This window comes from Falco rusticolus, chromosome 7 (assembly GCF_015220075.1).
Source record: "Falco rusticolus isolate bFalRus1 chromosome 7, bFalRus1.pri, whole genome shotgun sequence".
NCBI lineage: Eukaryota > Metazoa > Chordata > Aves > Falconiformes > Falconidae > Falco > Falco rusticolus.
In genome coordinates, this window is record NC_051193.1 from 18,920,291 (window position 1) to 18,937,274 (window position 16,984).

General features: G+C 40.9%; 1 protein-coding gene across 2 annotated transcripts in view; it reads left to right on the top strand.

The window, feature by feature from the left end:
- Nucleotides 1-11,884, top strand: part of AQP9 (aquaporin 9) — a 29,392-nt gene extending 17,508 nt beyond the window's left edge. For both annotated transcript variants that reach the window (XM_037393491.1, XM_037393492.1), the window contains exons 3-6: nucleotides 526-663; nucleotides 3,207-3,325; nucleotides 5,004-5,221; nucleotides 10,541-11,884. In XM_037393491.1, coding sequence (XP_037249388.1) covers nucleotides 526-663; nucleotides 3,207-3,325; nucleotides 5,004-5,221; nucleotides 10,541-10,703 — 638 coding nt within the window. In that variant the 3' untranslated portion in view covers nucleotides 10,704-11,884. The remainder of the gene's footprint in view (nucleotides 1-525; nucleotides 664-3,206; nucleotides 3,326-5,003; nucleotides 5,222-10,540) is intronic.
- The last annotated feature ends 5,100 nt before the right edge of the window (nucleotides 11,885-16,984 follow it).

A 16,984-nucleotide genomic window follows, 5' to 3' on the forward strand; every position in this document is an offset into this window, starting at 1 on the left:
AGACAGGGACATAAACACTAGTTAAATGCAGGGTACTCCAGATCTGCCTCAAGATATATCATCAAGCCAGTAATAGTCCTTAATCTTAATACATGCTTGCTAAACTGAAAGAATGTTCTACTGCCCCAATCCACCCTTAAAAATAAAAAGCCGACTCTTGAGGAGAAAAAACATGTGCAGAACGATGGACCCTCCCATTACAACCAATAGGACAGATTTAGGCTTTTTCTAGAAAAGTTGTCTATAGATCTATAGATTATATACTGTAGGGCAGCAGTTTGATAAATAGCTCAGTCTGCAGACATCAAGAGGGAAACTGGATCTTGGTGGCTTTCCCCCTCCCCCCCACTCTAATTCCATCCAACTTGTTTAAGTTTAATTGCAGTCAGCATTTAATTGCAAAATAACATCTAGAAAAGCATGTACTAGTCTTGTGCTCGAAAGTGTCCACATTTAAACAAACCCTTCACCTATTCTCATGTATCCGAGTCATCCATATGACTTATGTGGTGATTTATTTTTCAGGTGGTCACATAAACCCAGCCATTTCATTAGCCATGTGCGTGACTGGAAGATTAAAATGGACCAAATTACCAATTTACATATTAGCACAACTCCTGGGAGCATTTGTTGGAGCAGCAGCTGTCTTTGGGATTTATTACGGTGAGTGCACCTTAGACATGCTCACAGGACAACCTAGAGGTCAGGCAGTCTCTGAGGCCTCAGTTTTTCAATGAATGCCAAGCAGGCAGAGGACTTCACACAGGGCTAATGGCAGGACTGAAGCTAAAGCCAATAAAGAGGAAAGGAAGAAGTATAAAGAGTTTGAAGGGGAAAAAAAGGCTCAAACATTACAGGTATCCTACAACTTTTCTGAAACAATAATACTCCAAGAAATGTTCTGAAATTTAGAAAAATTATTCAGGGGAAATCAGATACTCTGAGAGCATGTATTTCTCAGTAAGGATTTTAAATTACTTAATAGCCAGGATATAGGGCTATTCATCTTCCAAGCAAATTAAAAACATTAAAGACCTGATCCAAGTGCCTGTAGGCAAGTATCACCAACATCGTTCATTGAGGTTACAGGATATGAGATCAAGTCCCCCCTGACTAAACTTCAGACCACCCTAGAGAGGTAGCTCTCCAAGGCAATGAACTCCAGGTAGAGTGATAAAGGGGTCACATATTAGAAGGGTGGGGGAAAGGAAAAAAAAAATTACCCCATCCTTGAGGCATGTTGCTTTTACATGGTGTGCCACAAAAGGAAAAACCCTAGTAACAGACTTCCTGACTTGATCAATACACTCAGTTGGATCAGTTGCTTCAATCGCCTACTCCAAAACTCTGCTTCTGCTGACCCTGCTCACCTCATCCAAAGCATCTCTCCTATGGGTGTTACGCCTGCAGACAGTGCTGGATCTAGGTGCAACAGAGAAAGTATAAAAATGGAAATGCTTTTTTGTATGCCAGCTAGGTGCTCAGTACCAGTAGCAATCGTGAACAGAAAAATCTTCAGGAACTGTGCTCTTTTGGGTTTAGTGGGGTTTTGTTTGTTTGTTTATTTGAGTTTAGGGGAGGGTTGGGTTTTTGTTTTAAGGTTAGTGTCATAATTTGGAGACTGTGGGAGTCCAGAACAGGATTTGCATCTGAATCCAAGTCCCCCTCAAGCCAGGCAGCCAGGATTAAGGCTGTGGCCAGGACGCAGCAGTACGCCGACATGCACATGGGGCTGGGGGTGGATTTGCTGTGTTCTGCCAAAGAGTAGCAGCAGGATAGGGAGCCAAGACAGGGGACCTAGGGCTAGGGTTAGAGACTTCTTCCTGTTATTCAGGAGCGCAGGATTTTCTCATGTCCCTATCTCTGCTCAAGTACTTTGCCCTCCTCTTGCTCTTTTTAATTCCCAAACCTCTTCTGTATTTCTTTCTTCCTGCAAATTTGTAAGAGAGTTGTGTACTCACTGAGGTCCACTGAAAACTCACCAGTAAAAATATAGACAAAGGTGCTCAACACCATCATCTTCCCCACACACACACATATCTGAGCTAGGTGCTTTCATTTTCAGCAACGCCCATGAATAGACATGCTAGGCTGCTGAACATGGGGCCTTTCCAAAGGTGTACAAAATAATCCACAGCATAGAAATTTTCTTATCCTTTTTTTCTAATAGTTAAATGCAACAAAATTATCTGACGCTGCAAATGAGAGAGCCTGACCACAGTTAACAATTAAATACTCTCTGCAGCCACATCATGGCTATAAGCAAAGCTAGAAAAAACAGAGGCAAGGAAAAATTGGTTTGTCTGCTATCTTCAGGAGAAGCTAATGATCCTCACCATGCCTTCCCATGGGAGATGGGGAGCTGTTTCTCTACCCACAAGTATCACCTTATCACTGGACCCACTCGTGAAATAAAGGCATAGTGTTAATTATTCATGCCTGCCTACGGAGATTTTTGAGTGCTTCATCTTAGTGTCTTCTTATTTCTACCATTTCAGGGCTTGTCAAGGCAGTGAATTATTTCAGTACAGAAGTCATATTATACTACTTCAAATACGTTTTAAATAGTCTAACATAAATATACACGTTTTTACAATATAAATAAATGTTTACAACACATATAAAAATGCACTAACTTAAGTATACTAAGAACTGAAGTTTTGGGCCCTGCCACCCCTCTCCTGTCTTGGCTGACTAGCATAGCAGTTGGGTGTAAAGCCCACACAGAGTGAAAAATTCAAACTCCTTTAAAAAAGGAGGTCTCTCAGGAGAGATCATTCCCAGAAGCTGTCGTTGCACAACTGTCAAATGGAATACAACAATTCCTGGCGGCTGGGAATCCACAACAGTACAATCAGAACACTATGAATTTATAGGGGCATCATGCCAAATGTAGGACCGCTTACTGAATAATGCAACTACGTTCAGAATCAGAAAATACTCCTTGGCGCTGAGTTTGGAGTAATGAGGGGGGGGAGCGGAAAAACCAGCCCCATGGTGAAAGCTGGTGTCCATAAGAAGAGTACTTCAAGTCACAGGAGGTGGGTGTGATTAGTAAATTACCTCAAATCCATTAATTTGCTCCCAGAAAAAAGCATAGATTTCAGCTGAGAATGTGAAGCGCACAGACCTATCACATACATTCTAGTCCTAGGAAATCTACTGTTCATGGAGGAATGCATCCAGGTAATGGCTGTTTTCTATAGATGCCTTTATGGAGTATAGCAATGGAACACTTGAAGTCACAGGACCTAATGCAACAGCACATATCTTTGCAACGTATCCTGCTCCGTATCTTTCCCTCATAAATGGATTTGCAGATCAGGTAAGTGCACTTGCTGTCTTGATTCTACAAATTAAACATACTGAAAACTGTAAAACCAAGCAGTAATAAAAAAAAAAAAAAAAGGTCTCTAATGGGTATGATGAATCTCATGGTTTTGGTCATATATCACTGTGTACAATAGCAATGAGAATGCAATGCTGTTTGTGGGGGTTACATTTTAGTCGTATTTTACAAGTAAGATCATTTCAAGTTGTTCTTTTCACATACATCATATTAATTGTTGCACTCTACATGTCTTTAATGCAATATGTATAAGAGGCTTTCCCCAGCATAAATCAATGTTTCTACAAAAGCTTCAGCAGAGCCATGTCCATTTATGTCAAAGTCTAGCCCGTTTTGCAGGCCTAGTGTTTCTTAAGCAATGCTTAAGCAGACAGTTTAACACACCTTGAACAACTGAGTTTTTTGCTTCTGTAAGACTCCTCTCCAACCTTCTCTTTGCAAATAGTTTTGTATTATATGTTACTTTTCAAATGACTGAATCTGAAAAAATCTCCATTTCCAATCTGCATCCTCTAATCCCATTCATGAAACTTCATTTTTCACTGTTTGATATCTTCTGCCTACTTTGATCAGTTTAACCATCTTCTTCAGGCATATGTGAAATAAATACTGCATAAGCACGCTATGAAAAACCAGGGATTACTGGAGCACAGGAATTTCTTACGTAAAAGATTGAAGATTGTTCAATTTGGCTTCAAAAAAATCCAAACATTGTTTTGAAATTTTGTAAGACAGACAATTCTGGTCTTTGGATCAGTCAGCAGACTTTTCCAGAAAATCTTTTTTGCCCATGGATGTTTAAAAACAAAATTAAAAACAGATGAAACCAAAATAATCTTTAAACCCCCCAAACTTAAACTTCTTTAAATCAATATAGGAATTTAATGTGTTGACACCACTGAAAATTTTGTCTGTTTTTCCCCACGTTAATTATTAGCAAAACTGACATTTACAAAGCACTCAATTTAAATCAATTAAAAAATAAAGAGCATCACTTCCATCAAAGTAATTCCAAGAAAATTAACTTCATCAGCTCAGTTAGCATATGCAATACAGAATGCACATTTTAGTTATATATACAACCTTAATTTAGGTAATTCCTAATGTTTTAGGTGCTCAGTTTTGACTTTGTAGGCGTCACTTTTTTCTTCTTATGTTATGCAATACTTGGATAAAGAGTTATACACACATATGTAGTCTCATTTATCAGTGCAGGATACAGTCAAATAAAACACTTTGGTATCAGTGTAATTGATTGCATTGGCATAGCAGAACTACCAAAAAATCAAGTAAATGGAAGTGTTATATTGATAGGAAAAAATGTGGAAACAAAGCATTAGACTTCACACAGGAGATGCCTTTTAAATCCCTTTTCTTTCCACACCAGGTTGTTGCTTTTTCCTTTTTTTTTTTTTTTCCCCCCAAATGTACTCAGCACATTCCTTATCTTTTCCTTTCAGCACAGATATTAAAACTTTTTATTAGTGTGAGGCAGAGGGGCACCGGGTTCAAAATGTTGCTACTCTGTATGGTGGGATAAATTTAAATACCAGCTCTAAGCCACCACAATCCTCCAAGCTGCCATAACCCCTCTTTTCATTATTGGAAGGAATCTGCACATATTTATACAAATTCTTTTCTTTGCATTGGCCAGGTGATGTCAACAGCTGTTCTTCTTCTGGCTGTATTTGCTATTTTTGACACCAGAAATAACAGCGTACCAAAGGGCCTGGAGCCAATTGCAGTAGGACTTCTTATAATCGTTCTTACGTGCTCCTTGGGAATGAACAGTGGCTGTGCCATGAACCCGGCCAGGGATCTAGGCCCAAGGCTCTTCACAGCCGTTGCAGGATGGGGGATGGAAGTATTCACGTAAGTATGCCTAGATATGAAGTAAAATGCTCTCAACTAAAACTGGTTCGTAGGAAAGCAAGATCCTGATTCAACATGGTACCAAGTCATACTTTATATACATACAGGTAATTCTTTGCATACCAGAAGAAGCTATTCATGCACTTTAAGCCAGACATCCTCTAGGAACTGGGCTTTAAAAAGGATTTCCTATTCCTAGGGCAAATCAAACACACATTATCCCCAATATCAATCATTGTTTCAAGCAGACCCTTCCCAAAATATCAAAGATTCTTAGAGGTCACTGAAAATATAAAAGCGCTTTCTTCTCTGGTCCTGCAGCTTTCAGAAAAAAAAGGAAATCGTGAGAGAGTTAGGTGGGAATATTTATTGGAAGTATTTACTGAGTGCTGTAAAAAACACAGACATATCAGATTGATTTAGGCTATTATTCCTACCGAGTTATTGCAGAAATACACAACAATCTAAGAGCCTGATTTCCTGCCTGGGAGCGAAGGAGTGAATGAAAGCAAGCTCCCTTCATTTTCCCACATTTCAGAGCACACTCTCAAATCCCTATGCATGCGTGTGTGCACGCACACAGTTTTGGCTGGCCAAATGCACAGCTAATTAGTTGCACATCAAATCCACAGCTTACACATATCCAGTGTAAGAGGCACTCTGGGATATCTAAGTAAGAGTAATCTGTCATCAGGAGGTAGATCTTTCGGTTTATTTTTGTACAGTTTGTTTTTCCATTTATTTACAAGTCGAAATCTCCAGAAGTACTGTAGACCACTAGAGAGCTCTGGTTAATAGAGATTTCATTTTAGCTACTTCACCAAGTACAAATAATCTGTATTTATTTAGTATGACTTCCATCTACACAAATCATGTGCCTTAGAGGAGAGCAGTAGCAAAGCTTCATCTGAATAGCAACAACAAAAAGCTAGGCATGGCATAGAAAAAACAGGCAGCGAGTCATGCCATAGGGCAGATCCAAAGCTCCGATGTAGTGCAGCTCTGGTGAGCCACTGGCAGGACGTCAGCTCTTCGCCCTGATTACCTCCAAAGTTTTCCTTCCCAGCACCTCCTGCCACTGTACCATTAGACTACACTTTTATTTAAGGAAAAAAAAGGCAGCAGCACACAGAGTGACACCCTATACCTAGGATTCTCCTCTTTCATGACTATTTAATGCAAGTAGTTGTTGACTATGATGTTAATTAGTGTCGTGTGCTAAAATTGTAATATATTGTTAAATTGGCTATTATGTTGCTGGAACAGACTGGAAGCCCAATTGTACTGTAGTCTAGTCACAGAATACCTGTGAACTCACCCCCTCTCTAACAGAAAGGTCTTACTTATTTACATTTAAGAAACCACCAGCAAACTATATCTGTAGCAATACGAGCTCTTCCTTAATTTAGTTTTAGGATTTATATACAGAGAGGGAATGCATCCCCACTGTGAAGACTATACTAAGAAATTTGAAAATGGAAACATAAAAAACAAGATACAAGATCTCTGGTCATTGCTAGGGTAAACTTAAAGTCTTCTTCCCTACCTTCAGTTTTAAGGCTACAGCTATAGCAAAGTTCAAGGGAATGATCCAACAGGAATATGTTCTTGTCTACAGTACAGATCCAAGTGGAACTTCAGGGGAACTTGAGCTCAGTTGGGCAGCTGGAAGCTGTGCATCAGTTGCAGGCCATGGGAAAAGCCTGAGCGATTGTGGCTAGGGTCCTGAACCGCCTGGTGCTCTCCTGGCATTACATGTGCATGAGAGGCTGAAGTGATGCAGCTACAGCTGACAGCTAAATCTTAGATGTCTCAGCTTAAATGGAATTCACAATTGTGAGGAAGGTGCTTAAGCTCTCCGGTAAAAGGCATGCCCAAGAACTGGGACCTAAGCATGAAACCTCCGCAGTGACACAAGGGAGCACTGCACAAACCGAGTGATAGGAAATCCCGAAGAGACACTGGACACTCACTGGAACAAGGAGGACCTCGCAAGGCGGCTGAGTCGCTCCCTGTGTGCATCAGTGAGTGTGCGAGTTTGCCTGCAGAGCAGCCAGGGACGACCAGGCCAGCCCTACTTCAGAACAGGTCAGATACAAAGGGTGAGACTCCCTACACCCTGATCCCAAGCAAATGCTCTAAACATGAAGATAACTGGTTCACAGGGAGGAATACCCTCTACCCTCCTTTGTGCTTGCAGGTCCAGTGAATTCTGGTTTTGCCATGTTCTCAGGCAGGGAACTTCAAATAGACTGGAAGGGAGCACATCTGCTGGACCATGGCGTTGTCCAGAGGACAGAGACGCAGCTAAGCAGGAGTTTGCTAAACGTTGCTGTTACTACATTTTGCACAAAGGTGCCTGAAGGTGTAGTTTCCTTGAGACCCAAGTTAAGGGACACAGGCTATGGTATGGTGCACCTGGATCTGTGTTCATTAAAAGCTCCCATCAGAAGCTGTTCTGACCCAGTGCAGCTGGAAAGGGGGTGTCCCTCCAGCACCCTACAGACAGCACCATTTTCCATGCAGCAGATGCAGCCAGCGCTGTGGCCTGTTCCTGCAAACTGCTCAACCTACTGGGGTAGGCGTCACGGGTGGCAACTGTCCCCATCATTAGAGGGAACAGCTGGTTTTAGAGACCTAAACATTTCTAATTGTTTGTCCTAAAACCACGGAGATAACCAGGAGCCTTTCTTAAGCACATGCTTAACAAGTTTAAGATAAATGGTGGACACCGCAGTTTTGTCTGCAGTGAGAAGGCAGCAGCGCTCCGAGTACAAACCCCAGCCTGGATTTTGACAAGCGTAACAGGGTGAAACGGCAATGAGAACGCCAGGAAGGGCCCCGCAGAGCAGTAAATTCCCAGCAGCGTTTGAAGCTGGCCATAGCACATCTGCCCCTGGGTACGAGGGTCCCTTTGTGCCGGGCAGCGCACCCGGCAGCGCCCGGAGCCACCGGCGCGGTAACGGTGACACCTCGTGGCCGCCGGTACTGGGGACACGTCGCCCGGGCTAAACTGAACGGCGTTTGGGAAAGGGTCAGCAGCCGCACCTCTCGCCTGCACAGGGATGCGGACTGCCAAGGGTCTCGGAAATATTTTGCATTCTTCCCGGAGCATGGAACAGTAGCCAGACACGTTCCACGCTGCCGAACGGCTGAATTATCCCGGCATTCCCTAAGCAAACTGCTTTATCCCACCGCCCAGCAGCAGCTGGCTAGGCAAGATGCCCTTTTGCCAGCCTAAAACGGACCACGGCTCCCAGTCCATATAGCTTAAACGCTGCAGCTTCCCAGAAATTTTTGTAGTTAACACAAGCACCCCTTGCCCGCCCTGCACACCACCTCCTGCCCTTCACAGCCAGCTCCATCCTGCTCTGCTCCACAGCAAAGCTACCTGATGGCCACCCAGGCATAGCTGGATGCCCTCCCCCTAACCTGGCAGCAAAGCTATAAGCTAGGGCATAGGGCAACCAAAGGGAGCTTTGGTGAAGCTGTCTGTGCTTGTCACAAAGAGTTCTTGCTCCCGCGGCAGTGAAGGAGGATTGAGCGTCATGGAAACTTGTAACTCAGCTGTGTCCTGATCTTGTTTCAGGTTTGGCATCGCCCTCTATAAAGACTTTACACACGTTGCCTTAGCAGAGGGTGCCTAAAGTGCAGCTGACAGCAGCTGGTGCAAATACAGGCCACAATCTGGGGAAGGTCATTCAGGAGCCAACAAGGCACATGTCAGTTCATGGAACAAGACTAGAAAAACCTGCCAGAAACACCATCATATGCTGACGTACACACACGGGCACACACAGAGGAATGCATGCAAGTACTTGATAGAGATTTTGTTGTACTGATGAAGTCAATAAAACCTTAGTCCGTGCTTGTTCCAGGAATTCAGGGGCTCAGACATTCATGACTCAACAACAGACATATCTATAAACACAGTAGAACAATATCAGGACCTTTTTTATATCCTCAGGGCAAAACATAAATAATTCCAAAGGCAAAACATACACATTCAAGGCATTTCTGAACAAGGAGTAATATTATCACGAACAGGGCACTGAGATTAGCTCTGTTCTTTTCTTAACCATGAGTTCACTTCTCCATACGTCTATAGAATGAGTGCTGCATAATTATCCTTACAGTTTAAAAATTCCCCTGGCATCTTCCTGTAAAGTTCTTCTCACAGATTAATTTGTCCCTTTGTATTTCTGGGAGAGAAAAAAAAATACATTACTTCTCCATTTTCAATATGCATGAAATTGAGGTGGCTGGGTTTTCACTGCAGACTCACATATTCAATTAATACAGCATGTTACTGAATCAAAAAAACCTTCATGCACCAGTACAGTTAGGAAAGTTTGTGCTCTGAAACCAGTACTCAGTAATTTACTGTCTGGATGTAGACCTCCAGAAAGGGAGAGTAATTCTACAAGCCCAAGTCTCCTGCATAAGGAGGTTGTTAATTATTGTTTTATATCATTTAACAGTAGACTTGTTTCTTTAAAAATGTTCATAAATCTTCACATTTAAAATTAAATCCTAGTAATTGTGCAAAGTGAATGTAAACATTTCAGTGGAGTCAATATACCAGACTTTCTTACTGAACACAGCCATTCTAAAAATGATTAAGTTTTAGGTGTATAAAACTTCTAAATGCTTATCTACCTCTTACTGAAAGACCCCACACTTTAAACGCAGGGATGAGACAGTACATCATGAAATTTGATTCTTGACTGCTCTGGTCAAGTATAATCTACTTTACAGTCAGTGTTTTATTACAGTCCTTAAGGCAAATCTACTTAAAATCAGGTATAATCTGTTATATTTGTCAAGAGGAACACCATATATACTTTGCAGACCTGAACCTGCAAATTTCCATGCAGATGAGGTGACGCATTTTTGCAACATGCATTTGCATCAATCACTCCTGAAAACCTATTCATGAGCATCTGGCAACAGCATCAGTCAAGACTGCTGTGCCATAAATATGTCCCTGTTTGTTTCGTTGTAAGTCAATGAAGCCTGTTTTCCACAAGAGAGAAATTATCCCCTGCCCCCAAAAACAGACATGCAGTAAAGAGGCCTTGTTTCTAAGGCACAAATACAGCACGTAGACCAACGTGCTTTGTGGTTGTTACTTAGCCTTTCAACCACAACAGGGGTAGGACAGACAGGGGTCTCACCCCTTTACAGAAATGTGAGTCAAAATAGAAAGGTCTACAATATAGCAAGTGTCACACCTTCATGTTTGTTCACTGCCAGATATAAGGCAGGGTGTTCACTAGAATAACAATTATTTTTTTTGTCTGTGTGTGTGTCTTACAGGGCTGGAAACAATTGGTGGTGGGTCCCTATAGTTGCACCTATGCTGGGAGGCGTACTTGGAGCAATGATCTACATAATTTTTATTGAAATCCATCATTCAGATACTCAGCCAGGAGAAGAAAATGATACATACGATAAATACGAACTAACCAATATGGAGTAAGAAGTAAAGAATTCTCATTGTCTTGTGCAGTTTTTATGCGAATGATTGTTTGGACCATGTTATAAAACCTGAATGCCTCAATTAGAAATTCACATTTCAAAGCAGAAAAGCTATACAGAAGACAAGTTCAGAACTGAACACTTTCCATGAAACACTGGGCTGATCGCATTCAAAACTGGGAACTTGGGAGTGGGAAGGGTAAATTGTTGTTTTTTTCATATGTCTTTCAGATCAAGTTATATTCTAGATTAAGTTGTAGCAAGATTATGCACTGACCTGTTAATTCAACACATATGATCTTAATCATGTTGCCTAATTGACTGAAAATAGATAACTACCTATGCATGCAGTTTTGTAACTAATTGATTCAGTGCTGATTTAATGTGTAAGAGCATTGCTCACTTCTTGTAGCCATTATTTAATAATGGCTTGTCTGAAAATTAAGAACAATACCCAAATTGCCTAAATGTCCATTGAAGTATTTTTAAATAACTTAATTTTATGGAGCCACTAATTGAACAGCATGGAATCAGCTCATCAGTGATGAGGTTAAGTAACTCAGAATATTATCAAAACCAGTAAAATGTTATAAGATCCACACCAAAAAAGACAAAGCTGTACTTCTGTATAGGTTCTTCACAGCAGTAATGTTCAGTTACTTTTAAACTATTTACTTGACCTTTATACTACCCAATATGAAAAGGCTAATCTAGAATATTAATCTGAACATCTTCCACTGTGCTTTCTGGATAAAATTCATTCCTGTGGAGATAAGCCTCTGTTGCCGGCCTATGCTGTGCAGAGGTCAGGACAAGGCCTACATCTGTATAAGCTTTAAAGAGGCCTTCTGCTGCTGATCTGCATGGGGGGATTTCATTTGCCTTGTGGGAGTAATTTTTATCTTGGTAGCAGTAATTAAAATTAGAAACTGGTCTCAGACCTAGTCGTAGGTCTGAATTCCCAAAGGCCCGCTTCTGCAGAGTTCTGAAGCGGTTCTCTCTCGCCAAACAGCAGTGGTTGGACATAGGCCACTTCCTAAATATCCAGCCTTGAAAAATGGAATTATTTCTGCTGAATCATTGTGAGTTGAATGTATCCGATTAAATCAAAGTTCATTCCCAATATGTACACATATATATGGTTGTTGGTGGTGATTATGAATAAAAGAGACATCCCATTCAGTGATGCTACCGAGCTATTTTCATGGCAAAACTTCAGGATACTAGTTCAATGCACTTATTCCGGGGTGCCCTTCCCTTTGAATGCCTACTGCTCTGCTCTAGAATTCTACACTTCTCCAATTTCACTCCTGAAGGGAGGAACCCTTCATGTTGCCAGTAACAGCCTGTGCACTTTGGCAAGGAATCCACAGAAGCAGTCTGGAAAATATCATGGTCAGAATCTGCCCCAGTATTTGGGCAGATCAGGCCTGTGCCACTGCACGCCTTTGTCATACTCCCTGCCAGATTCATGGCAGCAAAGGAGCTGAATTAGCAGGCTGAGCAAAGCTCTGCTTGCTGTGGCTCAAAGTCAGATGATGCTGTATACTTGAGGGAGCATAATTCCAATTTTAATTATGTTTTTGAAGAAAACTTACAGAACTGTAATGAACTCAGGTTGCCCAGAGACCATATCAACCCTTTATGAGTTGTTATAATGAAAATGCTCATTTGATTCAGCGTTTCTCTGCTGTGGGTAAAAACTGCTAATAGCTATACCCATGCACATTTGGCTGCATTGTATCATTATCCGGAGAGCTGCAATAAGAAGGAGGGAGCGTTTACAGAATCAGTCCTCGGTGTGAGCAGAGGCAGATACAGGACAATCAAGAGCACAATAGGGAAATTATTCCTAACTGTAGACCCTACATTGGCAGCACAGACAAACTAGTTCATCTGTCCTGAATACTGATAAATTGCACTACGTAAAACAAGGTGGTGTGTACAAGCAATCGCAGACTGCTCCTCCCTCTTGCAATGTGTGCTGTCTCTCACCCCTTGGTGATACCTGGCAGGAGCACTCTTGGGTGGCTACCAGCCATCGGTGTCTAGAGGGGGATTACATAAGTAGGAACAGTCAGAGGGCTGCCCTCAGGTCTAAAAGGCACTTATTCTTCCACTGATGCCAACATCTAAATGAAATATCTGTTTAGAAAATCAAAATAGACAGCTGATGAACCAGAAGTAACTGATTTTCTCCAAAATGGTAAGGGCAGGTTATCATTCAGTAGGCTTCGTATACCTCGTGGTATTGCTTCCTTAAATACACCATGGAAAACATGGGGAAAAGCAGAATTAGGGTCAAGAATGAGAAAGGGATAGTTTATTTATACAACCTACTGAGTGACCAGCCTGCACTTGCTGTGCATTGATCAAGGTACATAAAGCTGCACATTTTCTCAAAATCCTTCTGATCACAATAGGTTCTGTCTGTAAAACAACACAAAACCTTGTTTCTCCTACTTATGCCATTCCTATGTACTGAATTTCTATATAACTGATATTTACTTAGCTGAAGTAATCAGCACACAAAATGCAAGCAGTGACACACTAGCATGATAGCATAGCAATATCTAAAATATGCTCTCAACAAGTTGTTGTCAGTTCTGTGTTTGCTTAAAAAAGTTATTTTAAAGTTTTAATTACTCATTGAATACATTTGTGAATTCTTTGAAGACACATGGTACTAATACCACAATCCATACAGACTTCACAAAAGCCAGAATTTCATTCAGGAACAAGGTGTTACAGACCTGCCTCAAATTTTACATAGTTTACATTTGTAAGTATAAGAATGAATTCCTGCTTTAGAGACAAAAACTTAGCTGGATCTTCACTAAAGAACCATGACCAGTCTCTCCGTAATAAAATGGGAACAATCACAATCATCTCATGCCATAAACTTACACAGACATCATGATCTGTTTTGTGCAAAACAAAAACGTGTTTTTACTTTGCATAAACTATGCAATTTTCTAATATCAACTGATATTCAGTGGTCACACTCATGTTGAATTAATCTAATACAGTTGGCAAGAAGTAGTTTTTCCAGCTGTAAGACATTCTGGTTAATGAATTAATAGTAATCAGGCTTACTCATTTTAATGCTAAAAATATAGGTTTTAGTGCACTGCTCAACTTTGTTGTTTTGTTTTTTGGGGGGGTTGGTTTTGGGGTTTTTTTTGGGGGGTGGGGTGGGGGTGGAACAGCAATGTGTTTGTTCTTTAGAGCTAAACTTAGTACCAAAGTAATTTTGAGAATGATCCTGAAAATAGTACGGTGTTAAAGGTTGGCTACTGCATGTTGTTTCATAGAAGCCAGTGGAATTACTCACAACGGGAGGCAATACAGGCAAGGCTAAGTGCTCAGAGTACAGTGGAAAGTGTACTTTCTTGTAGCTTTGACTGTGGATCTGGATGAATGTATTGTGGTTCAAAATAAATACAGTCAATCCCCAATAAATGCATTCCAGTACTATTTTTATAAAGAAATCTCCCCTCTGGCACCTAAGGACATATTAAGAAATAAAGAGCTGCCTATTACGACCTACAGTGTGTTATAGCCTTGTGCTGCAAAAACACATTGACTAACAAGCTGTATTCCCGAAGCGCAGACCCTGTGGCAGATTTTTTGGGGTCAGAAGCAGTGCCAAATGCTCACATATGAGTAATGGCCATTGCTGGGCCAGGAGGACCCAAACAACAGCGAGAGAGCAAGGCCTCTTGCCTCTTGGACCTTTTCCCGTTCCTGTCTGCAGCCTGCCTAGGGATGCTTTCTGCCACAGCTTTCCCACCGGTCTAACGATGGCCAAAACCTAGGTGAGATATTTTGCTTAAGTCTCTCTTCAGAGATGGCTTTCAAGGCATGTATATATCACATCAGAGCTGGCCTACAGCACTTACAAGATGCCTCAAGTCAGTTTATCTCTCTTCTACTCTACAGACTCGTAACAGAGACAGGCTTTGCTCATTTTATTTAAAAAGCACATGAAAACCTGCTCTGTGGGGGCAAGGGGAGAGGGAAAGATTAGGAACCTCAGACTTACTCAGGAAGGCACAAAAGAAACCAACTTGAAGTGGCATCAGGTGTTTTATCCTCCATCCATCTCAATGACCCTTACCTTCCCATCAGTCTTTCTGATTTTCTGTTCTCCTTTCTCCTGCCAACAGTGTACTGTGCTCTGTCTCTATACAGTACAATAGATCTCCGGAGATTTAAATATAGCATGCTTTTCTCAGTTACTTATGAATCTTAGAAAGTTCTCATGAGAGCAAATTCAAGTTTCACCTCACATGCTTGTTTTTTGGCAGTTACTTGCATTTTTCCCCCCACTGTTCCCACCAAGCAACCTTGTGCTGGAAAATACAACAATTAACTGTAACTTCCAGTAACAGCTGTTCTTTTTCTGTTTAGTACAATTGTTATTGCATGACAGATTACTTCTTTCAAACATGTATAGTTTTTAAAGCCTTCCTTCAAGCTACTATTAAAAATAGTGCAAGATCATCCAGAAAAAATAAACCGAACATATCAGTTAGTAGTTTGGATTTTTATCTCCTAGTTCGCACTTACAGATTGTTAAAAAGAACATTTATAATTGTTGTACTGAGAGTGTTAGTGTCTTTCCACTGATTTGCACACTCTAATAGCATAGTCTCACAGGAGAAAGCAATAGGTAAATATTTTTAGCCATTCATGGTTCTTTGTATATTTGAATCTAACATTAAAGAAATCCATATAGTATGGAGCTAGACATAACGTTTATGTCATTTTTCTCTCTTTGCTGACCACAACTTCTTTCAAAAGGTGTTACTAAGATGAAGTATGAATATTACAGCACCTTTAATCACCTACGATCAAGCTTTCTGGCCCAATGACCCAGTTAGCTCCTTTCCCATGACAGGGGAGGACAGACTAATACAGTCCCTCTCTGACCTGCCTAGGGACTGAGCAGCCTGCTTTAAGTTATTAGAAATCAAGCTTTCTTTTCACACTCAAAACATTGCTCTAACCATACAGAAATCAAGAGTAAGGATCCTGCTACATGCTACGCTGACTAATAATGCAATAATAAAGAAGAGAGAAAACTTCAAAAGCTAGTAAAACAAAGGAAGCCCTTTTGGCCAGAGGTCAGCCAGAAGGTTGATTGATAAATGCTTGGTAACTTCCGAAAAATAGTGTACATTTCACCAAGGAACACAGAAATAAACAGTGTGAAGTAACACCATCAAAAGATCGTCTTTTTGTTCACCTACTAGACATGTTCACCTCACGTCTGCCTTGGATACAAATTCTAACATTCTTATTATCACCAAGAGGACCAGTTTGGGCACATTATTACTACTTATTCCTCAGCATTGGGCACATAAGAGTGTAATACGTGAAGAATACTTTCCACACCCTCAGAAATAACAGTACTTTGTTTCACTGCACAACTCTTCTCATTAAGAGTTCTTTTGCCTGCCTTCCAGTTATTAACAGGGTTGTAAATGAAAAAGCAACAAAGCAAACAATGCGTTAAGACTTGAAAAGTCAGCATCTGAATAGAAGGAAATGAACCATCTCAACCAGAACTGAACAGATGCAACGCTTTCTGTAGCATGACCAAGGCATCAAATAACAAACACTAAGCCAAAGCAGCAGCACATGCTTGGCAACAAACATTGCTGAATTATGGATTTGGGTGTTTTGTCAATGCCTTTTAAATAGTCTAACAAAATAAATTATATTTGAGAATAAAAGGACTAAACTACCATGGTGTTGTTTTCCATAACAAAGTAGCAAAATTTGACAATTTGAACATTTTACAGAGTACCAAATCAAAGTAAAAAAAAAAAAAAGATAGAATGCAAATTTCAGTGGGAAAAAGGGAGTAAGGTTCTTTAATTAATTTCCAGCCCTGTGAACCTTGCTGCAGCCCTTCAAAAGGCACTAAGGACCTTTCTATTAAAACTGCACAATACTAAGACTAGAATTGTTTTATCTTAGTTTCCATCTCAGACATTCAAGACATTGGCAACTGATAGCTACGCACTGCAGAAAACTTCTGCTACGTAACCATTTTGCCATCTAAGGCAGAAAGCCTGTCTGGCTTCAGCGCAGAGAGAATTTCACCTCATACATGTGTAATCCCCAGTGGGTTCATGTTTTTCAGGCTGTAGAAACAACACATGTTTTTGAAGATGCTAGCACTGAAGAACAGCTATCAGAAACACAAATAAAAAGAAACGTGAATCCAGCTGCCAGATTACCATGGAATCCCAGGGGATAAAGCAAATGCAA